At 34.3% G+C, this 24,166-nt stretch overlaps 3 protein-coding genes across 5 annotated transcripts; 2 read left to right on the top strand and 1 right to left on the bottom strand.

Moving 5' to 3' along the window:
• Positions 1–4,457: 4,457 nt before the first annotated feature.
• LOC133677206 (putative receptor protein kinase ZmPK1) lies at positions 4,458–7,136 on the top strand. The gene has a single exon (XM_062099094.1). The coding sequence runs from the start codon at positions 4,559–4,561 to the stop codon at positions 7,010–7,012; it is 2,454 nt and encodes an 817-aa protein (XP_061955078.1). The 5' UTR covers positions 4,458–4,558; the 3' UTR covers positions 7,013–7,136.
• Positions 7,137–7,489: 353 nt separating this feature from the next.
• Positions 7,490–19,694, bottom strand: LOC133677207 (pentatricopeptide repeat-containing protein At4g21190-like). 3 transcript variants are annotated; one of them, XM_062099095.1, is made up of 7 exons: positions 19,313–19,694; positions 18,888–19,022; positions 18,713–18,811; positions 18,373–18,516; positions 14,831–15,043; positions 13,831–14,032; positions 7,490–7,742 (listed from the first exon to the last, which is right to left on the bottom strand). In XM_062099095.1, exons 1-7 carry the CDS (start codon positions 19,334–19,336, stop codon positions 7,522–7,524), a joined length of 1,038 nt encoding a protein of 345 aa, XP_061955079.1. In that variant the 5' UTR covers positions 19,337–19,694; the 3' UTR covers positions 7,490–7,521. The 3 variants fall into 3 exon arrangements, with proteins under 3 accessions (XP_061955079.1, XP_061955080.1, XP_061955081.1); XM_062099096.1 differs by having other exon boundaries at positions 19,422–19,694; XM_062099097.1 differs by lacking the exon at positions 7,490–7,742 and adding an exon at positions 12,246–12,545 and having other exon boundaries at positions 19,313–19,692.
• On the top strand, positions 9,358–12,015 carry LOC133677205 (putative receptor protein kinase ZmPK1). Its single transcript, XM_062099093.1, has one exon. The coding sequence runs from the start codon at positions 9,428–9,430 to the stop codon at positions 11,885–11,887; it is 2,460 nt and encodes an 819-aa protein (XP_061955077.1). The 5' UTR covers positions 9,358–9,427; the 3' UTR covers positions 11,888–12,015.
• Positions 19,695–24,166: the final 4,472 nt, after the last annotated feature.

Here is a 24,166-nt window from a genome sequence, read left to right as displayed (position 1 = left end):
AATTGTGGTATATAAAAACCAGCTTCAACAAGTTTTACAACATAATCCTACTCCATGATTTACCAAGGGGTATGTGTAGCCAGGCACCAATTTTTGGTCGTGTATTTCAGAGGAAACATGGTATCGATTGCAAATTCAAATCTCACTAGACCACGGTCTTATATCTCATTAGGGTAGCAAAAAGAATCAGGATATGGTCACCCTCACATCATACAGCTGCCTTTACTAGTGGCCATCTTGATCAACCAAAACTCACTCAAATAGGAAGACCTCTTGTATCACATATCCTAGTCATCAGTTCTGAAGAACTAACCTAGTTGATTCCAATTTGTTTTGGCTTCATTTTTACTACAATTTTAGTAGTAAGATTCAGAATTAAACACCGATGCCTTAAAAACGTATTATCTAGATAGCATAGCAGCAAAGAATTGCAAGCAAATCAGTAAAAAATAAAAGATGAAATTTCTTCCTTTGCTTCTCCAGTTTTGTCTTTAACAGTCAATAGAGATTTTTAATTGGACATACAGCTTGTTTATTCTTGTTTCATTCTGCTTCACTGGGAATGAATAGAGAACATGACCATAGTTTAAAAAGCTTGTGGATCTCAAATATCGCCTTTAGGAGGAATATAATTAGCCTAGCAAATTTATATTGTTTAACATGGAAGATAAAAAATTGCCCCGAGAAACAAACATCAGTTTCTGAAATATAATAGAAAAGGTTTCCAATTATGTTAATCAATTGGTCGAGATTAGGAGGGAAAAAATCAATCAATTATGTTAATTTCTTTGTTTTTTTTCCCATCTATGTTTTTCTTCTTCTTTTTTAAAATTTTAGTTCCATCTTGTAATATTAGATTTATTAAGGATTGAGCTTAATAAAATTTCAATTCCATCTTTTTAAAATTTCAATTGAGCTTAATATTTTTTTTCAATTTATCTTTTATGAGGTTATGTCAATCTCATGATTCGGACCACAAGTTTAACTTTGTTTACTCGAGTTTTTCTTCCTTTTCCTGATTGTTTATTTTTTCTCAATTTTATCGATCCTTCAATATTAATTTGATTCGGAATTAGGCTTCTTGATTTGTTTTGGTTTGAATTCAATGAGATTATCCTCGTCTCATAACTCGAGTCAAGAATTTGATGGGTTAACTTGAGTTGACTCGAGTTATTCTTTTATGCCTTTTTTTTAATAGAATTCTTAATTTCAATTTCATCATTTAACATTAGATTTATTGGGGACTGAACTTCATAATTTCTTTCCACATACTTTTTATGAGATCATCTCAGTTTCTTGATCCAAACCGCGGGTTTGACAAGTTAATTCGGTTAACTCAGGTTTTTTCACTTTTCTAATTGACTTTTTTTTTCTCGATTTCATTCTTTAACATTGGGTTAATTAGGATTTAGGTTTCATGATTTGTTTTAGTTTGCTTTCTATGAGGTTATCATCATCTTTACGACGATGGATGATAGCATGTAGGTCACTAGTTTGGCGGGTCAAACCGAGTTGACTAGAGTTTTTTTCCTATTTTTTAATCATTTTTTTCAATTTCAGCTTTAAATACTAGGTTGATTGAGAATTGAACTTCATAATTTGTTTCAATTTTCTTTCTATTGGGTTATCCCAATCTAATGATTTAGGTTGCGAGTTTGTTAGGTTAACCCGAGTTGACTCGGGTTATTTTTTTGTTCTATTTTTAATTGATTTTTTTTTCAATTTCATCATTCAATATTGAGTTTGTTGGAAATTAGATTTCATAATTTATTTTGATTTTTTTTTCACGAGGTTATCATGTATCATGACACGATCAAAGAGTTGATGTCTTATCCCAAGTAAAGAAGTGTCAAAGTAATAAATAACCCGGCAAGACCGGGGTCGAACCACAGGGAGATGAACTATATAAATTATAAATAATAATAATAATAATAATAACAACAACGATGATGATGATGATGCTGGTGATGATGAGTTAAAGAGGACTCTGAGATGTAAGATTAATGTGAAGATTAAACAATGATAAAAACAAATATTAAGGTTAGAGGATTCACTAATAGTATTAAAGATAAGCAAATTATAAACTCTTTATAAATTATCAACATGATCATATTAATCATCTTATTTACATAATACCATACTTATAAATTTTATCAGGTATTTATGATGCTAACTTATGTTGACAACAAATCAAGTTCCTCTCATAACAACGATGTCGACCAAAGACTATGAAAGATGAAGTATTTGATGTACCAAGTGTTATACAACACAAATCTAGATTAACCATTTAACAAGTAAGGTATTAAGAATTAATAAGATAAAAATGATAAGACATGTTAATAGCAAGTTGTCTAGGATATAAGCATTGAAGTCCATATTGAGTTTATATTATACTTATCCTAACACCATTAGTGAAACCTTTTCATCTTGACATGATAAACTTAGCTAAACATTATGAAGAAGAAAAATATAAATAAACAATATAAGAACATAAACATGATACAAGTTAACTAAGTATAGTAAACGAAATGAAAAGCATAAACAAGAGATTAATGAAAACAAAACTTAAGCATTACAAAAATATAAAGAAAGAGAGCAAGAACACGATCTTGATCTAAAAACCAAGATGCCTAAATGAATGGCAAATGCCTCATTTTATAGTCTAAAATTCAGAACTATTCATTTGGTAATTGATTATTGATGAAGTGACCAACTATTGATTTAGTGGACTTGGTGGACAGCAGCACTCAAGCATTTTGGCTTGATGAAATTACATTGATTCAATTAGAATTTGACAAAGTGTTCTTCTTAACAGTTGTTGGAAATCATCTTCGCTTTCCACCCATAACATTTCAGAGCGTTTGGATCATTAGAGCTCGAGATATGGCTAAAATACTGAGTAGTGCTTCTGGTGAACGTGGTGGACAGACTTCAAGTTCTTGTCTGAATGAAATGTCATTGCTAACATCAGAATGGAAGCAGGTCTTCCTCATAAAAGTTATTGGAAATTATCTTATCCTTCGACCCACCAAATTTGACGTCATTTTTCCTTCTAGAACTCCAGTTATGGGTAAAATTATGGGCAGTGTTTGGGCTGCATTGCAGGACAGATTCTGATTTCTCTTTTGTAGCCAAACTTTGAATTTGAAAACGGCAGATTTGGGTCTTCTATTATTCATGAATGTTGTAGGCCTATTTCTTAAATTTCTAGTCATATAAACCAAACTGAAATCCAAGATCTATAGCTCCAGATATGACCCAATGACTAAACAGTGTTCCAATTTGAATTGAATCGGCATCTCCTTTCTAAGCTTAGATTTTTCTTTGTCCTTTCACTTTCAATAGTTAATCACAGCAATCAATCCTTTGAATTGTAAGATATGCCTACATTTAAAATGAGCATTTACCATAAATTAAAGCTATCTTATATTATCATACTTATTTTTATAAAACATGCTATAGTTAAGAAGTTATTGATACTTCAAGTACAAAATGATGATATAAAACCTTGATAAAAAATACACTTTTAAGTACTAATCATATCATGGCTTGGCATGTGGATTAGCTAGTTAACCCGACTTGACTCGAATCGATCTAATATTTTGTTGTCTCAATATTATATAAAAAAATATAATATTGATTATTTATTATGAGACAAACCATACTTTTACTAGTCATTTGAGTTACTTTGAACTTATTAAATCAATAAAATGATATCAGATGAATCCCATATATTTTAAAATTATTTTTTACTACAAAATACATTAATAATATCTAAATATATTAAATATCTTTTTATATTAAAAACAACTTGCAATAAAACACGCAAGAAAATAATCTTATCATTATTGTATTTTAGTACATAGTATGTTAGGTGGCTACAAGTTGAGTGAAGACTATACATGTTAGCTTTTGTCCTGTATGTTCTTCCATTGGTATTATTTAAAGTTTGGCACATAGATTTTTAACTTCGACCCAGAGTCGACTTGGACTTGGATCCTTCTTCTAGGTTGTAAGAACTTTTTGGACACAAACCTTCAATGTGAAAATAGGAATAGTGGCTATGAATGTTTGATATTATAGTGTAGAGTAATTTTTAAAAGTATTTATTTTAATTAAAATTATATTTATTTTTTATATTAGTACATTAAAACTATTTTAAAATTTTAAAAATATTAATTTAATATTTTTTTAAATAATTTTTTTTAAATAAGTGTTAATGCAAAACAAACCATCACTGTAATTCTCAGAAAAACTGGTCCATGTTTCACATCTAAACAAATATCTGCCTCCTATTTTCTATAACCCGTGAACAATACGGAAGGAATTAAAATGCTCCCACTTGCATATTTGAATATAAGAATTATTAATTTAAGATTGGAGAAAGAGATTTACGTGCTTATAATAATATGATTCAGCCACTACATATATAATAGACATGATAGCCTTTTGAGCTGTCAAATTGCTCATAAAAAAATCATTCAAGAGGTTGTTGTTGATCTAAATGTAGAAAAGTGACAATGGCAGGATGACTTTGCCCCCCTTGGGAGGCCTATAGATGATAATTGTTCTTACCAAACAACATACAAGTTGCAAGCCAATCCTGGGCCTCATGCGGAGTTCTCTAACTTCAATCCCTCCAAAAAAAAATTGTTTCCTCACTGTTTTGTTCTTGTTTCTTTCAACTTCAAGTGCCCAGAACGTTTTGCGAAGAGGTTCATCTCTATCAGTAGAAGATGATTCAGACATCCTTGTCTCACCAGATAAAACATTCTCTTGTGGATTCTATGGGATGGGACAAAATGCTTATTGGTTCTCTATTTGGTTCACCAATTCCAAGAACAGGACTGTGGTTTGGATGGCCAACAGAGACAGACCTGCTAATGGCCGAGGTTCAAGAGTTTCTCTACGACGAGATGGTGCTATGGTCTTGACAGATGTTGATGGCTCCATCATATGGGAGACTAACACCCCCTCCACTGAAGTTGGAAGAGCAGAGCTTCTGGACACTGGTAACCTTGTTCTTAAAGGCCCTAATGGTACGAATCTATGGCAAAGCTTTGATTTTCCTACTGATACACTTCTTCCAAACCAGTTATTTACAAAGAGGACAAAGCTGGTTGCTAGATTGCATAGCGGGTCTTATGCCTCTGGATATTTTAGTTTCTTTTTTGATAATGATAATGTGCTGAGGTTGATATATGATGGTCCTGATATTTCAAGCATATACTGGCCTAATCCTGATTTTGATGTGTTCCGAAATGGTAGAACAAATTATAATAGCAGCAGAACTGCAGTTTTTGATGAAATGGGCCATTTTATATCTAGTGATCAGCTCCAGTTCAGCGCTCCTGACACGGGTTTATTAAGGATCAAAAGGAGGCTGACAATGGACCATGATGGGAATCTCAGGCTTTATAGCCTGAACAATGAAACTGGATTGTGGGCGATATCATGGCAAGCTCTTTCTCAGCTTTGTAATGTTCATGGAATTTGTGGGATAAACTCGATTTGTGTAAATACACCAGACCCCAAGTGTTCATGCCCACCTGGCTATGAGATCACTGAGCCTGGTACTTGGAATAAAGGCTGCAAGCCTATGTTCAACAGCACTCTTTCACAGTCTCAGCAAGTGAAGTTTGTGCTGTTGCCCCATGTAGATTTCTGGGGATTTGATCTTAATTTCAGTGCATCCACTACATTCGACTCCTGCATGAAGCTCTGCTTGGGGGATTATCGGTGTAAAGCATTTAGCTATAGGCTAGATGGGGGAGGACGTTGCTTCACAAAAGGCGTGCTTTTCAATGGTTACCAGTCCCCAAGTTTTCCAGGCAATATATATCTGAGATTGCCAGTTAGTTTTGAGACATCTCAAGTCGGTATTCTTAATGGCACTGACCTCATTTGCCAGTCTACTGAATCAGAAACAACGATCGGTTCTCCTTCTATGTATAACTTCGACACTAAGAGGACGAGATGGGTTTATTTCTACTCATTTGCTTCTGCCATTGGACTTGTTGAAATTCTCTTTGTAGTTTCAGGTTGGTGGTTTCTTTTCAGAAAGCGTGGTTCGCCAAATTTGGCGGAAGACGGATATCATCTGGTATTAAGTCCATTTAGGAGGTTTACTTACACTGAGCTCAAGAAGGCGACGAATAACTTCAAGGAAGAGCTGGGAAGGGGAGGTTCTGGAGCCGTGTATAAGGGCATTTTGACAGATGAAAGGGTTGTAGCTGTGAAGAGACTGGAAAACATGTACCAAGGGGAAGATGTATTTTGGGCAGAAGTGAGCACAATTGGAAAAATCAATCACATGAACCTGGTGAGAATGTGGGGATTCTGTTCAGAGGGCAAACACAGACTCCTAGTCTATGAGTACATGGAATATCAATCACTGGACAAGCATCTATTCTCCCCAACGTTTCTTGAATGGAAAGACAGGTTTAAAGCGGCCTTAGGTATAGCTAAGGGTTTGGCTTATCTTCATCACGAGTGTTTAGAATGGGTCATGCATTGTGATGTGAAGCCAGGAAATATTCTTTTGGACAGTGAATTTGAACCTAAGATTGCAGATTTTGGGCTTGCCAAGTTGTCTCAGAGGGGTGATAATAGCTCCGACTTCTCTCAGATTCGAGGAACCAAGGGTTACATGGCTCCAGAGTGGGCTACAAATCTTCCTATCACTGCAAAAGTTGATGTTTATAGTTATGGAGTTGTGGTTCTAGAGATAGTGAAAGGAATCCCACTCTCAAATTGGGTTATAGAGGGCAGGGAAGAGCATGATGAATCAGATCTAACAAGGTTTGTCAGAGTTGTGAAAAGGAAAATTCAGTGCGGAGAGACCTCTTGGATAGAAGAAATAGTGGATCCAAGATTGAATGGTCAGTTTAGCAGGAGCCAAGCAACAACGATTGTTGAACTTGGCATGTCTTGTGTAGAGGAAGATAGAAACAAGAGACCAACAATGGATTCGGTAGTCCAAGCTCTATTAGAATGTCTAGATGAATCTTAGACCCAGCTTTTGGACAGTCGGTAATTGCTTCAACTTGTAATTTGTTAAAGTAGTTTCCTTTTGGAGTTTTGGTTCTAAGGTAATTTGGTGCTTCTGTCATCGAATAACAGTCGTGTTGTTAAAATTCTACCGTGCCATTTTCCCTACAGCATCACACACTTGACATGATTTAGTGCTTCCGATGTAAAAATTGTTTGGTCAAATTTGCGTTGTCATGCATAGGGGATTGGCCACTAGGGACTGACGCATGCCTTCAGGTTTTGAAATAACACGAGGGTTACAAACTAGCTCACTAGTTTTCTACACCACAAATTACTATGATTGTCTGTTATATTTGAAAATGTCTCAACCGGAAATAAACAAGATGGTTTAGTACTCGCTGACGGAGTTCGGACTGGTGCTTGCTTGAGGCAACCGTGGCTTTAGCTCTGCGTCGAACCTAAAAGAAAGAAGGAAAAAACACAGTGCAACTGTGGCTACCATGGTAAAGGAAAATATTAGTATAGTTCTCACTTCCCACAAGATGAGTGAACAAACAAAATGATATTTATCCTCCTTGCCACAGTAGCCTCTAATTCCACATTGGTGCAGCAAAGAATTAAGCAAACAGTTCCAGTGGCCAAAATTATCTTGCAAAGGTTTCTGCAATGTTCTGATAAACTTTGACTTAACTTTTTGTCATCCACAGCATCAGCAAGCGTATCTGAAGCAGATTCATTTTTTGGCTTCCCTGAATCATAAGAGGCAAAAGCATTTTAATTTTTCTATCATCTACATAAAAAGATCACTCATTGAATTTGCGGACATGAAATTCAACAGATTCGGTGTCCTCAGGCTCAGCACAGAGTTCTGGCTCAGTTCCAGATTTGAAATATGTACACACCAGGATATACATTACTTATCACCAGGATCTCAAATATCGCCTTTAGGAGGAATATAATTAGCCTAACAAATTTATATTGTTTAACATGAAAGAAAAAAATTTGCCCCCAGAAACAAACATCAGTTTATGAAATATAATAGAAAAGGTTTCCAATTATGTCAATCAATTGGTCGATATTAGAAGGGAAAAAATCAATCAATATGAGGAGCTTGTATTTAAAGCTTTACTAGATAATGTAGCTTATTCTACAATGGAAAACACTGAGCAGTCAGATATGATAAAATGGAAAATAGAAGGACTATGATAGCACAAACTCTGATCAACAACTCTATCACAAGGTTTCTTAAAAGAGGAAGAAGAAAAAAGAGTGCTTTAACCCCTTATTTCTAGATAGGATAGCTTACTATAGAATGCAAAACACTAAGTAGACAGATTTGATAAAATGGGACGGCAACAGCTCAAACACTTATCAGTAATCGTATCACTGGGTTTCTCAGAAAGAAGAAGAAGAAGAAGGAGTGCTATGCCAAAAGGCTTTAACCCCTTATCGGAAGAACGTCAAGTTCATCCAGCAGGAATAACTCAATCAACTGCCAAATGATCAATGAATCACTTGCAATAAATCACATAAGTTTTCCGCTTAACTCAAAATATCAGATATATATGGCTTTTGAGAAAACTTATTGTAAATATTTGAGAAAAAATTAGATATACAAGCGCTACGAGAGGAGTGCTAAAAACACGAATTTTTAAGTAGATAAAATGACAGATCTATCCTGGCATCCATACGGCAGCTGTCTGGTGGTCTTTACATGATTTCTGTTTGTGTTCTACACTTAATCAATAAGATTATATCAGATGAATCCCCACATGTTTTAAAATTATTTTTTACTACAAAAAAACATTAATAATACCTAAATATATTAAATATCTTTTTATGTTAAAAACAACTTGCAATATAACACGCAACAAAATAATCTTATCATTATTGTTTTTTATTACATAGTATTATGTTAGGTGGCTACAAGTAGAGGGAAGACAATAAATGTTAGCTTTTGTCCTGTATGTTCTTCCCTTGTATTATTTAAAGTTTGGCACATAGATTTTTAACTTTGACCCAGAGTCGACTTGGACTTGGATCCTTCTTCTAGGTTGAAAGAACTTTTTGGACACAAAACTTCAACGTGAAAATAGGAATAATGGCTATGAATGTATGATATTATAGTGTAGAGTAATTTTTAAAAGTATTTATGTTAATTAAAATTATATTTATTTTTTATATTAGTACATTAAAACTATTTTAAAATTTTAAAAATATTAATTTAATTATATTTTTTTAAATAATTTTTTTAAAATAAGTGTTAATGCAAAAACAAACCATCACTGTAATTCTCAGAAAAACTGGTCCATGTTTCACATCAAAACAAATATCTGACTCCTATTTTCTCTCACCCGTAAACAATACGGAAGGAATTAAAATGTAGAGAAGTGACGATGGCAGGATGACTTTGCCCCCCTTGGGAGGCCTATAGATGATAATTGTTCTTACCAAACAACATACAAGTTGCAAGCCAATCCTGGGCCTCATGCGGAGTTCTCTAACTTCAATCCCTCCAAAAAAAAATTGTTTCCTCACTGTTTTGTTCTTGTTTCTTTCAACTTCAAGTGCCCAGAACGTTTTGCGAAGAGGTTCATCTCTATCAGTAGAAGATGATTCAGACATCCTCATCTCACCAGATAAAACATTCTCTTGTGGATTCTATGGGATGGGACAAAATGCTTATTGGTTCTCTATTTGGTTCACCAATTCCAAGGACAGGAGTGTGGTTTGGATGGCCAACAGAGACAGACCTGCTAATGGCCGAGGTTCAAGAGTTTCTCTACGACGAGACGGTGCTCTGGTCTTGACAGATGTTGATGGCTCCATCATATGGGAGACTAACACCACCTCCACTGGTGTTGGAAGAGCAGAGCTTCTGGACACTGGTAACCTTGTTCTTAAAGACCCTGGTGGTAAGATTCTATGGCAAAGCTTTGATTTTCCTACTGATACACTTCTTCCAAACCAGTTATTTACAAAGAGGACAAAGCTGGTTGCTAGATTGCATAGCGGGTCTTATGCCTCTGGATATTTTAGTTTCTTTTTTGATAATGATAATGTGCTGAGGTTGATATATGATGGTCCTGATATTTCAAGCATATACTGGCCTAATCCTGATCCTGAATTTGATGTGTTCCGAAATGGTAGAACAAATTATAATAGCAGCAGAACTGCAGTTTTTGATGAAATGGGCCATTTTATATCTAGTGATCAGCTCCAGTTCAGCGCTCCTGACACGGGTTTATTAAGGATCAAAAGAAGGCTGACAATGGACCATGATGGGAATCTCAGGCTTTATAGCCTGAACAATGAAACTGGATTGTGGGCGATATCATGGCAAGCTCTTTCTCAGCTTTGTAATGTTCATGGAATTTGTGGGATAAACTCGATTTGTGTAAATACACCAGACCCCAAGTGTTCATGCCCACCTGGCTATGAGATCACTGAGCCTGGTAATTGGAATAAAGGCTGCAAGCCTATGTTCAACAGCACTCTTTCAAAGTCTCAGCAAGTGAAGTTTGTGCTGTTGCCCCATGTAGATTTCTGGGGATTTGATCTTAATTTCAGTGCATCCGCTACATTCGACTCCTGCATGAAGCTCTGCTTGGGGGATTATCGGTGTAAAGCATTTAGCTATAGGCTATATGGGGAACGACGTTGCTTCACAAAAGGCGTGCTTTTCAATGGTTACCAGTCCCCAAGTTTTCCAGGCAATATATATCTGAGATTGCCAGTTAGTTTTGAGACATCTCAAGTAGGTATTCTTAATGGCACTGACCTCATTTGCCAGTCTGCTGAATCAGAAACAACGATCGGTTCTCCTTCTATGTATAACTTCGACACTAAGAGGACGAGATGGGTTTATTTCTACTCATTTGCTTCTGCCATTGGACTTATTGAAATTCTCTTCGTAGTTACAGGTCGGTGGTTTCTTTTCAGAAAGCGTGATTCGCCAAATTTGGCGGAAGACGGATATCATCTGGTATTAAGTCCATTTAGGAGGTTTACTTACACTGAGCTCAAGAAGGCGACGAATAACTTCAAGGAAGAGCTGGGAAGGGGAGGTTCTGGAGCCGTGTATAAGGGCATTTTGACAGATGAAAGGGTTGTAGCTGTGAAGAGACTGGAAAACATGTACCAAGGGGAAGATGTATTTTGGGCAGAAGTGCGCACAATTGGAAAAATCAATCACATGAACCTGGTGAGAATGTGGGGATTCTGTTCAGAGGGCAAACACAGACTCCTAGTCTATGAGTACATGGAATATCAATCACTGGACAAGCATCTATTCTCCCCAACGTTTCTTGAATGGAAAGACAGGTTTAAAGCGGCCTTAGGTATAGCTAAGGGTTTGGCTTATCTTCATCACGAGTGTTTAGAATGGGTCATGCATTGTGATGTGAAGCCAGGAAATATTCTTTTGGACAGTGAATTTGAACCTAAGATTGCAGATTTTGGGCTTGCCAAGTTGTCTCAGAGGGGTGATAATAGCTCCGACTTCTCTCAGATTCGAGGAACCAAGGGTTACTTGGCTCCAGAGTGGGCTACAAATCTTCCTATCACTGCAAAAGTTGATGTTTATAGTTACGGAGTTGTGGTTCTAGAGATAGTGAAAGGAATCCCACTCTCAAATTGGGTTATAGAGGGCAGGGAAGAGCATGATGAATCAGATCTAACAAGGTTTGTCAGAGTGGTGAAAAGGAAAATTCAGTGCGGAGAGGCCTCTTGGATAGAAGAAATAGTGGATCCAAGATTGAATGGTCAGTTTAGCAGGAGCCAAGTAACAACGATTGTTGAACTTGGCATGTCTTGTGTAGAGGAAGATAGAAACAAGAGACCAACAATGGATTCAGTAGTCCAAGCTCTATTAGAATGTCTAGATGAACCTTAAACCCAGCTTTTGGACAGTCGGTAAATTCTTCAAATTGTAATTTGTTATGTAGTTTCCTTTTGGAGTTTTGGCTCTATAGTAATTTTGTGCTTCTGTCATCGAATAACATTCATGCTGTTAAAATTCTACCGTGCCATTTTCCCTACAGCATCACACACTTGACATGACTTGGTTTGAAAATGTCAACCTCAAATTACTATGATTTTCTGTTAAATTTGAAAATGTCTCAACCGGAAATAAACAAAATGGTTTAGGACTCACTGACGGAGTTCGGGCTGGTGCTTGCTTGAGGCAACCGTGGCTTTAGCTCTGCGTCGAACCTAAAATAAAGAAGGAAAAAACACAGTGCAACTGTGGCTACCATGGTAAAGGAAAATATTAGTATAGTTCTCACTTCCCACAAGATGAGTGAACAAACAAAATGATATTTATCCTCCTTGCCACAGTAGCCTCTAATTCCACATTGGTGCAGCAAAGAATTAAACAAACAGTTCCAGTGGCCAAAAATATCTTGCAAAGGTTTCTCCAATGTAAAGTACGCAATTACAAACATTCAGGGGACAACGTTATCTGCAATGTTCTGATAAACTCTGACTTAACTTTTTGTCATCCACAGCATCAGCAAGCGTATCTGAAGCAGATTCAATTTTTGGCTTCCCTGAATCGTAAGAGTAAAAGGCATTTTAATTTTTCTATCATCTACATAAAAAGATCACTCATTGAAGCAGATGAATTTGCAGACATGAAAATCAACAGATTTGGTGTCCTAAGGCTCAGCACAGAGTTCGGGCTCAGTTCCAGATTTGAAATATGTACACGCCAGGATATACATTACTTATCACAGATACAAACAGACCATAATCAGGCTCATTTCTAGGAACATATGGAGGGCATATACATATGGATAGTGTGTGTTTGGCAACTTCTGAATATCGTGTCTTTAATAGCGCTTGGAACTTCATGTGGGGCACAAGTTTTTTTTTAATAATATCATCAAAATCATCTAGCTTTGGAAAGAAAAGAACAAACGCCACAAAAAAACCAATTAAAATATCGAATGCTTCTCAGATTCAATTAGAGAATGGGTTTTCCACAGTATTGTAAGTGACAATAAAGAAATGTTAGTTTCATCCAGAAAAGCACGAGAAAGCAAACTGTGGATACCTTAACAACCCATCTCTAATTAGGATTTGGAGGATGTTACATGATACCAAATGACTTGTATACATCTTATTATCGCATGTCTTCTCTTATTGGACTTGTTTTAGTATTTCACATGTAATAAATAATCCAGTAAAAGTTTTGAAAGTAAATAAATAATATATTTGCATTTGAACGACCATGGTACCCAGTGACCTACCCGTTACTGAACTAGTGAACCTTCCAGGCCCTTGGCCAGGTCAAGGTTGAGCTGGGTTTGATAATCCAACCCACCCAAAGGACCAAAACAGGCAAAACCATATTTTCAGGCCTTTAAATGCCAAACTCAATAGTCTAGTTTAGTCCCCATCCATTAATTTATGATCTTCAATGCAGTCCTCAAACTTGCAAAACTTGCAATCACAAAAACATTTGAGGGATGGTCAACTGCAAAGATCTTGTACATATTACAAACCATCAGTGTATTCAATTTTCCATGATTGGAAGTGAGTTAGGAGGTTTGAAGACTGAATTGAAATATGTGTGCGCGCTTTGTGTATATAGAAGCTAAATGATGTTATTTGCTCCAGCACCAGATGGCAAAGACATCAGTGATCATATACAATGTAATTGAAAAACACAAAGACAATCACAGGCTAAAGAAATACTGTTTTCAGAACATTAATTTCAACAATTTACTTTGTTTTTGCCTTTTAGTTAGTCATTGAACATATTTACAGCACATAATTTTGTTGCCATCAGAAAGTGACACTAATATAGAAAGTGACTTAAAAGTGCCTTACCTGATTTCTTATTTTTCATGGATGAAGCATTCCTAAGCTTCTTGTTCCGCCCTTTCCCTGCCTCAACGAAGATATGATTGTACTTCTCTAATACCCTTTCCTTTTCTTCAAGTAAGCCTAGCATCTCATATGAATCTGCCACTTTTTGCACTATGGATTTTTCTGGAGGTTGACGATCAAAAGCTTCCAGCCCTTTGAAAAGCTTTGCATCCAATTACAACGACAAAGCCAGGTTAATCCAACGTTTATAAGAAGTGGTCAGTTCAAACAATTTATGAAAAAAGAAAAATGCTAATCTAACATCAACCTATAACCAACTAAAAAAGACACCACATGACAAATCTAAGGAATGCGTAAATACAGTGATTTAATAGCACTGAAAGACAAGACAGATATTCCTTTCTCAAAGATAAACAACAACATGAGATGAATTTTGTAGCATTTTTTCTCCTCCTTCCACTTACTTTTTAACCAAGGATAAAATCTTCCACATCCTCCAATTCATCAAATGTTAATGTCCAACAAAGTCTGTTCAATTTAAGCTACAAATCAGTAAAGTTTAGCAATATTCTTGGGATAGAATAGAACAAATATCATACTCTACAATGATAGAGCTTTTCAGTGACTTCAAAACATCTTAAGTTTTGTTCTATTTCCTTCCCTAAGTTTAGTTGCACGTACAAGGAGTAGACAAGTAAAAACATAATAGTTTAGTGTATGAGCAACTCTCTACTGTTTTCATTCATGTTCCAAAGCAGCTACCTCTACAATGATGGAGCCTTTCAGTGTCCTTTACTGGAAAATAATGTGTACAGAGAATATTCAAATTGTTTTTCTTGTATTAGATTATGAATTTATAGAAAACCACAATTTCCTACAGAACAATGAAAAAAGTATGGTATGCAGATTGTGAGTGATAATTGCCCAGTAAACATAATAAGCTCATTACACACATCTGATTTTCCATATCAAGAAGCAAGTGGCATGCTGCAAACCAAACCTTTATGAGATTCTCTAGCATGTTGTTTCTGTAGTATATAGATATCATGCGATTACATAGCTGCCATGGCACAGAATGAAGATCTCTACCAATTTTCTTCAACCAAAACTCATGTGCTTCTTTTGCTCTATGGTCCATATCTAAAGCTCGTATAAACTGCGCATAAGTTCCCATTGTAGTTCCCTGCCCCTTGCTGAGCATCCATTTAATAACCTTTAGAGATTAATAAAATATGAACAGATCAAATAATGCATAATGCTAAAGAAATAACATTAACAAAGAATATTAAAAACATAGTAGCATAACAAAGAATATTTTAACAACATAGAAACATCACTCATGAACATGTTGAAAGCCAAGTTGACAAAATTACTTTACACTTCGATGTTGTCAAGCTAAAAAAATATAAGGTAGGTAGTCACTATAGTTCATGGGTTCATGGGTAGCTAAGGTGGGTCTTGGTAGTGTGCTTAAGACTAAAATTACCAACATAAAAAAGAAAAAAAACCAAACTGTATCCAACATTCTCTAATGACACTAAATGATAACTACTCACTAAAAGCTGAAAGCAGACTTTTGCAAAACTATATTAGGAGTTTCCCACAACGCATTTACAAATATCTTCAGAAAAGTAAACATAAAGCTGCTTATTAATTAGCAAAAAAACCAATTGCAGCTATCGCCATGCACCAAAGCAAGGAAGGTCTCCAATATCTCATGATTATACTTCCAATTCTTTGGCCTATTCCTCTTCTCAATATGTTTCTTCATAAAACTTCTATGTTATCCTTGCAGACCCCAAGTGTTTTTGTGTCACCTTAGAAATACATCCATAGAGCCAAGGTGGCCCAATGTAAAGACCTTTATCTAAACTGTAGTACTCGAAGAAAAAGAAATACTCAAAAATCCAGGTTAATCTCTTAAACCCACAATCTGTGAAATTCTAGACCCAAGTTCAACCAGGAAGCTAAACATCCAACCAATTAAATATTAAAAGATGAAATCGTGTAAAAAAAAACCAATTTAAAAAAAAATGCAAGGTAAGAAAATAGCAATAAAAATAATAAGAATCAAATTTGACAGGAAAAAAAAAAACTCAAGGAGAATGAAATTGTAAAACAAAACCAATTTTAAAAACCATCTTAAACAAAACAAATAGTAATTAAAAAATAGAAACCAAATATGACATGAAAAAATTTATGGGGGATGAAATTAAAAAACAATTCTAATTTCATAAATTATTCAAAATAAAACAAATATTAATAATAATAAAAATAGACCAAATCTTAAGGAAAAAAAAAAGTGAAGGGCTTTTCTGAAAATTTGGAAGTCCATCACAAAAATCGAGGAGAGGAGGGAAAAAGAAAAAAAAGAGTCCATGCGTGCCAAATTGGAGACAATTAGACTACACACACCACCTAGGCATGAAGGGGCCGCTGAGACGCTTCGGTTACCACCTCGAAACTAAACCTTCAACCACTAGACGGCACCACACACATTGTCAAAACCCTAAAGTCATTGCTCACGCACATCCAACTTTTTTTTTATAATTTCCTTATTTAGCAAATGGCCCAATGGCTCCTAATGAAACCTGAGAATTATAAAATAACCAAATTTAAAAGACTAAAGTACCCCTAAACCGAAGGGCAAGTTGTTATAATTTGAAGGGAATGGAAGTAATTTAATTATGTTTAAATTAAGTAAAAGACTAAAAAGGCCATGAATGTTAATTTCGTTTTTTTTTTTTTACAGCCAAGGATAAATTAGTATTTTTACTGTGAAAAAAAATAGACCACAGTGAATCACTGACCCCACTAGTTAAAGACTAAAGTACCCCACCAATCAGTCCATTGACTTTTAGGGGCAAAACAGTATAAATATTGTTCCAATCCACAGTGTTTTGTGTCTTAAACTACAGTGAATCACTGACTCCTTTTAAGTTTTTATTAAAATGAAGCATTTCTATCATTTGGATTATGTGGCTGGAGTACAATTTGAAAAACTTTTACCACTCTTCACCGAGGCAACTCCTTCACTATATAATAATCTTTCTCATCTCTCAACTTCTTATGAAGTTCTACATCCAGCGGCTCTCAAGGAATTGCATTAGATGAATTGTGAAACGCTACTGGTCTTTTTTTTAATTTCTTTATCTAGAAGCAACTGCAGCTGTCATTTTAACCATGTTTATCTGACAATCCCTTGAATCCTTTTTTCTAGATGAAGAAAATTATTAACAGACGAGAGAGAGAGAGAGAGAGAGAGAGTAAATGAGTGAAACAACAAGCTTCTCAAAATCTAACCGGGTGAATGCTTTTTAAATGACATTTTTCCTCAATCTAATTGCTCTTACTTACATTGCCTAATAACCTAATAACACAGGGTGGTTACAGGGAAACATGTTACACTAGATCAATTGATATTTTAGTAAAAAAAAATTTGCTCATTGACTCAAGTGCATCACAGTCCAAAATCTTATATTCTGGATTTCCCATATGAAATAGAGCACTGTTTATACAACAGTGAGGCATAAAAGAACCAGTTTCACAATAAAAGATATGTACATTTTCACAATTGTGGTATATAAAAACCAGCTTCAACAAGTTTTACAACATAATCCTACTCCATGATTTACCAAGGGGTATGTGTAGCCAGGCACCAAATTTTGGTCATGTATTTCAGAGGAAACATGGTATCGATTGCACATTCAAATCTCACTAGACCACGATCTTATATCTCATTAGGGTAGCAAAAAGAATCAGGATATGGTCACACTTACATCATACAACTGCCTTTACTAGTGGCCATCTTGATCAACCAAAACTCACTCAAATAGGAAAACACTAAGTAGTCAGATATGATAAAATGGAAAATAGAATGACTATTATAGCACAAACTCTGATCAACAACTCTATCACAAGGTTTCTTAAAAGAGGAAGAAGAAAAAAGAGTGCTTTAACCCCTTATTTCTAGATAGGATAGCTTACAATAGAATGCAAAACACTAAGTGGTCCGATTTGTAAAATGGGACCACAACAGCTCAAACACTTATCAGTAATCGTATCACTAGGTTTCTCAAAAAGAGGAAGATAAAAAAGGAGTGCTATGCCAAAAGGCTTTAACCCCTTATCGGAAGAACATCAAGTTCATCCAGCAGGAATAACTCAATCACTTGCCAAATGATCAATGAATCACTTGCAATAAATCACATAAGTTTTCCGCTTAACTCAAAATATCAGAGATATATATGGCTTTTGAGAAAACTTATTGTAAATATTAGAGAAAAAATTAGATATACAAGTGCTAGGAGAGGAGTGCTAAAAACATGAATTTTTAAGGAGATAAAATGACAGATTTATCCTGGCATCCATACAGCGGCTGTCTTGTGGTCTTTACATGATTTCAGTTTATGTTTTACACTTAATCCTCCAGAAGTCCATTGTTTTTCTTGATGTTCATGTAGCGCATAAACACCATCATATGAAGAAAAGCATGCATCCATGTTAAGGTTGCATAGGGGAGAGGGAGAGAGAGTATCATACCTGAACAATTCTATGCCACTGCTGTTCCTTCTCAAGAGCAATCAATACCTGCTTAATTGACGCAATAGGAAATTTTTGCTCCCATGCAACCCAGGCATCAAGAGCACCATAAACAGAATCCTTGCTGTCATTTAGATCTAAAAGCTGCATATATAAGATTGTGTCGTCATACTCTAACTACATAGTACAAGCTACGTGAAACAAGATGAATGTTTTTGGACATTGATGGCATATAGAAACTCTCAAAAATCACACTAAAATTAAGCAGTCAATACCTCATAACTGTGAAAACTAACATGCAAATGAATAGCGATTGGTAATTTGGACTTTGTGTACTTACTGTGGTAATGAGAAATTTGATCTTATCCTTCTTGGAGACATTGTCACCAATTTGGTTTCTCCTCAGATTCTGCCTTAAATTTCCATCACCATGAACCGACTGAAACATTATTACATATATTTCAGGAGATTAACATCAATCAAAATGAAACAAGAACAGCAATTATTTTGCATACCTGTAACAAAGGCGAAGCTGCTACAGCAGCAGAGTGTGTGTTAGATATTAGCATTCGAGCTTCAATTGTCGCTTTGAAGCTAAAATTCAGCAAGGTTTGAGCCCTACCCACTCCTATTCTCCTTAAATGCCCAATCTGAATCATCAATAGCAGATCGAAATGAAGTTTAATTAAAGTGATAGTAGTAGTAACAGCAGAGCAGTGGTTTCATGGATAACAAGTGAAACAGCAGCAAATTAAGTGGCCATTACAGTAAAAGGGAGAGAAGACTGAACTTTACTGAAGAGCGAAGGAAACATTGTGTAAGATTGGGAATGAAAATTTCCAATAAAATAAAATTGAGTGAAGACGAGCCCTAAACTATTTTCAACAAAATACATCAAACAAGCCAGCATTTTTACAGTGAAAGCAAAAAAAACACTTGCCTTGTTTATACAGAGTTCGAGCATGAATTTCAAGTCATAAGAAGATTCACATAATAATTACAAGTACAAGTGGAGCCTCTGCCTTCAAAAAACAAAAAAAAGGCCATACCATTGCGGGTTTTGGCTGATTTAAACTCTGAAACGAATCTTAATCACCTACTCTGCAATCTTAACAACTCTCCACTACTAAGTTCCTCCAAATGTTTGTTCTGCGAGTCCTGGTTGTCGTGGAATCGTCGTCCTGAAGCTTGAAAGTTGGTGGTAGAGGCGCGGCTCCTCTTGTTGACGGAGGCTCGAACCAAGACGGTTTTTCATGTGGGTCGCGGTTGAGGATGGAGGAGACTTGGTAGGGGTGATTTTTTTGTTCCGTTTAGTTTTTATCAAAAGAAAAGAAAACCAAATTGAAAGTATTTTTTAAAAAAAACTGAAATCAATTCAAACCGACCAGTTTCGGTTCAGTTTTTTAAGACAAAAACTTATTCAAATTGGTTTAGTTTTGTTTTATTGATTTGGCTCGATTTTCTTGGTTTTGACTCGGTTTTTTCCGGTTTTGGCTCGGTTTTTTCAGTTTTTGCTTGTTTTTTTCGGGTTTGGCTCGGTTTTTTTCCGGTTTGGCTCGGTTCGGTTCTATTTTTTTGTTTTTTGCTTATAAAACTGAAATCGAACCAAACCGGCCAGTTTTTTCAAAATTTTAATCGATTTTTTTTACGGTTTGATTTTTTCAGTTATTTTTTTTCTAGTTTTTTTAGTTTAATCGGTTTTTTAATTTTTTTCTCACCCCTGCGACCTGGTGTCTTCAAGGATTTTGATTTTGTTTATTATTATTATTATTATTATTATTGTAAAATTTCGTATTTACATTTTATTTCTATTTAATTTATATAACACTTTGGTGCAAATTAAAAAAAAAAGAAATCTAATATAGTTACAAGATTATAATTATATCAGCTGTCGTCGCATGAAATTATTCCATTTTTAACTATAGGTATAACTACTAATGTCATATAATGCTTCAGCATCTCATTCATTTTGTATCTACTATCACACCTATTTATTCACATTAACATCCATTTTTTTTATCTAAAAAATTATGGATGTTCCATTTTTTGTTCATCAATTTTATCTATTTTTTTCAAACATCTCATTATATCATTTTTTTTACTTACCCAAATCCATTCATTTTCTTAAACACCTCATTTAGTCATTTTTATCTTAACAATGCTTTTTTTTTCAAGCATTCTTTACATCACCTTTTAATACCAATCCATTTATTCATTTCTTTACATATTTATTATGCTATTGTTGGCTACTAACTCAATCATCTCAATCAACATTTATTTTTCCATTTAGGCTACCCATTCATTCATTTCATTCTAACACCATACTATGCCACTTTTTGCTTAAAATTTATTTCTTTCATTTAAGCATTTGATCAAACATTTATATGCAATTTAATCCACCTCATTTTTCGTAAGATTTTTGCATTCACAACCTCCCTAAACTCATCAACAATGACTTACACTTCATAACCCGAGTTTAAAAACAACATATTCAACCTCAACATGCACAATCATTAACATGATATACAAAACCAACTCAACCACTTCATTAGCACCTATTCATGCCCTACATTTGATACTTTCTAAACTAATTACTCATGGTTGGCCACCCATGATTTAAAAATCCATGGTTGGCCTCAAATTCATAATTTTTTTCTAATAATTACACCATTTCAAAACACTAAATCCATAGAATTTCATCAATCTAACAATTCCATAATCAATTTCACTACTTTAACATTATTTCTAACACAACATTCATAAGGATATAATCAATTTACATTTTCATAATCAAATCTCATTAACCCCAAAAATCTCAAATCAAGGTTTTTCATTCGCTCTTTAATTGACCAAGATAAATGTGAAATCAATTGAAAACATACCTCTTACCACTTATAATCAACTCAATTAAATGAGTTTTAGTGATAAATCTCACCCTTTTTCTTACAAAGTTAATCCTCTCTCACTAGCTTCCCAAAGTTCTCGCTTTCCCTCTCTAACAACATGAAATCTCTTACTTCTCTCTAATTTTAAAAGCCTTTTGATTTTATTTTTGTTCCAAAACCATACCCCCTAGCTCTTTCCTTCTAGTACTTCTTTGCAAGAATAAGAAACAAGTAAAGAAAATGAAAACTTCCCTCTTCCCTTCTCTTTCTAGGTAAAGGTTTAAAGGTACATATTTTTTATTAAATTACTGTTTTACCATTGTTCTCATGCTACCGCAACTTGTTATTTTCTTGTAAACACTTGACCATAAGTATTTTTTTCATGTTTTCTATTATTTGTTTCAGAACTAACACTATTAATCATGGGATTTACATACTAAAACTTGTTATTTTCCATTAAACCATAGTGATCTTAGATATTTTCTTCATGTCTACTTGTTATTTAAGGTCAAACTGTACACTATTAAACATAGGGTTTATAAATATGGACTAAGATGTCAAAACTGGAAAAGAAGTTGAGGCAAAGCTCTGCTTTTAAGGACAGGGTAGGGAAATTGCTTGGTGATATGGGTTTTCCATATATGAAAGGTTTGATATGGTTCAAAATATCTTACAAAACATCTCTTAAAGGTTTAATATTCTTCACATTGACTCTAGGACTAAAATAACCTTTGTGCTCCATGCTAGTGATGAAAAAAGAAAAAAAAACCCTTTTCTCCTTTATTTTAGTTGCAAAAACACTACTAAAAGACACTCTTTCATGCTCATGCTTCAAAACTAGTATGTTATCCCACCATAAAATTCATCTTTTTTTTTACCTCTTTTGTTGCTGCAAAAACATGCCAAAACACCATCTGTCCTCTTACACCAGCTGGTGTTTAATTGCTCAATTTCCTTTTCATTTTTTTTCCCATGAAAATAAAGCCAAATAAGCTCCCATCTGTCCTCTTACACCAGCTGAACACAATAGCAAAAAAAAAAAACCTAGCCTTTATAGAGTAGGTACAACTGCAAACATAAGATGATAAAAAAAAAAAACTTCATTGGGATAATATAAGGAGATGGATGACTGAGATTAACTAGAGGAAATAGAGGGCCATGATTTAGCAAAAAAAGAGATAGAGTAAGAATAAGATGAAAAAGGAAAAATACCATAAAACAAATTATAAAGGATAAAAGAGAGAGAGAGAGAGAGAGAGAGAGAGAGGATATAAACTAGAAGAGGTGATTTGAAACCATATTCGGTTTTTATAGATTATAATTGGAGCTAAATATCTTGTTTTTAAGCTTACTTTTAGCTTCATAGAAATCTAAAATATAGAACTAAGACTTTTATATAGAGTCTAAAATCCAGTTTTGAAGCTCACAATATAGCAGAAATAAAGAATTCAAAATCTGTCTAGAAATTCCCTGCAGCTCATATCTTGTTTTGATTTTTCAGCTTTCATGTGGAGTCATAGAAGTTAGAATGAATCAAGATTAGATGGTTTATCTCCAAAAATGTGTTGTTTTTATGTTTTAAATTTAGCTAGAAGTCACGATGGTAATATCCATAGTTTTTAGATCTGGTCTAATTTAAGGTTCAAGTTTCAGGTTTTAATCAGGTCGTTCAGATTAATTAAAAAAAAAACAAAATAACATCGTTTTAGTTAAAAAAATTAACGGGTTGCAACCACGTTTTTGACCGGGTCTTACTGAGTCACTGGGTCAACCCACCAGGTCGCACCAAGTTTTTCATTCCCTGTTTTTTCTTAAATCCGGCCCGATTTTAACCTCAAATCAGCCAAGTCCTGAGTTAACCTATCGAATCAGACCAGATTTTAAAATTATAATAACAACACTAAAGTGAGCAGCAGCAACAAAAGCTTCAACAATGTGGATCAATATTCTATGGTAAGATTTTCTAATGAAATACATAAGTTTGAAGGAAAACAAATCTACTATACAATGGTTTTCGTGCGACAAGGTGATATTCATGAGTGCTGTGTTTGTGTATTTAAAAATATGGTAGTGGTTAATTTTTAAAGTGTTTTTTATTTTAAAATATATTAAAATAATATATTTTTTATTTTTTAAAATTATTTTTAATATTTACACATCAAAATAATATAAAATCATCAAAAATATATTACTTTAAAATAAAATAAAAAATTAATTTTTTTAAAAACCCTTTTAAAACCTAACACGAAAGACATTCTTAACCTTCAATAATAGAAAATCTTTGGAATCATTGAAGTCATTTTGGAACATCTCCTTGTTGCTTCTTTGACAATAACACGTGTACATTATTGAATTAAAAGAACAAAACCCATCCTCACGTGATTGAGTATGACTTGCACAGCAGCTTTGCCTTTAGAAAAAAAAAAAAAAACAAAAAAAAAACCATAATTGTGAAAACTACGGCAGTGATGACAAAGACAGATTCACACGGGAAAAAGAGAAACGAACAAATACAGAAAGGAAAGCCGTTTACGTTTCCCAACTTCAATCTTTGACCGCAATAATGACTGATTAATAAAATACCTCATTGACTATTATAGAGTTACTTTTTTTCCCCACGTATAGTTGAGCTGTCGCTCTTACTATTTCTTTTTCTTCATTTGATTTCAATTCATTTTAAATTAATAATATTTTATAATTGTTAAAGTAAAATTAAAAAAATATCAAAATATCATGTCGGATATTTATGTGTGATTGCAAGCTAAAAAAATAATAAATATGATAAGGTCATGTTCAAGATTTATTTAAGAATTTAAGAATAAAAAAACAATCTAAATTGATTTCTCATTATTTTATTCGAAAACAAATGTGCGTGTGTGTGTTTAATTAGCCGTATTTGTAGAAATGTT

Source organism: Populus nigra, chromosome 17 (genome assembly GCF_951802175.1).
Source record: "Populus nigra chromosome 17, ddPopNigr1.1, whole genome shotgun sequence".
In the NCBI taxonomy this organism is placed as follows: Eukaryota; Viridiplantae; Streptophyta; class Magnoliopsida; order Malpighiales; family Salicaceae; genus Populus; species Populus nigra.
The sequence above is the reverse complement of the archived record's forward strand: the minus strand, read 5'-3'. Positions and strand labels throughout refer to the sequence as shown.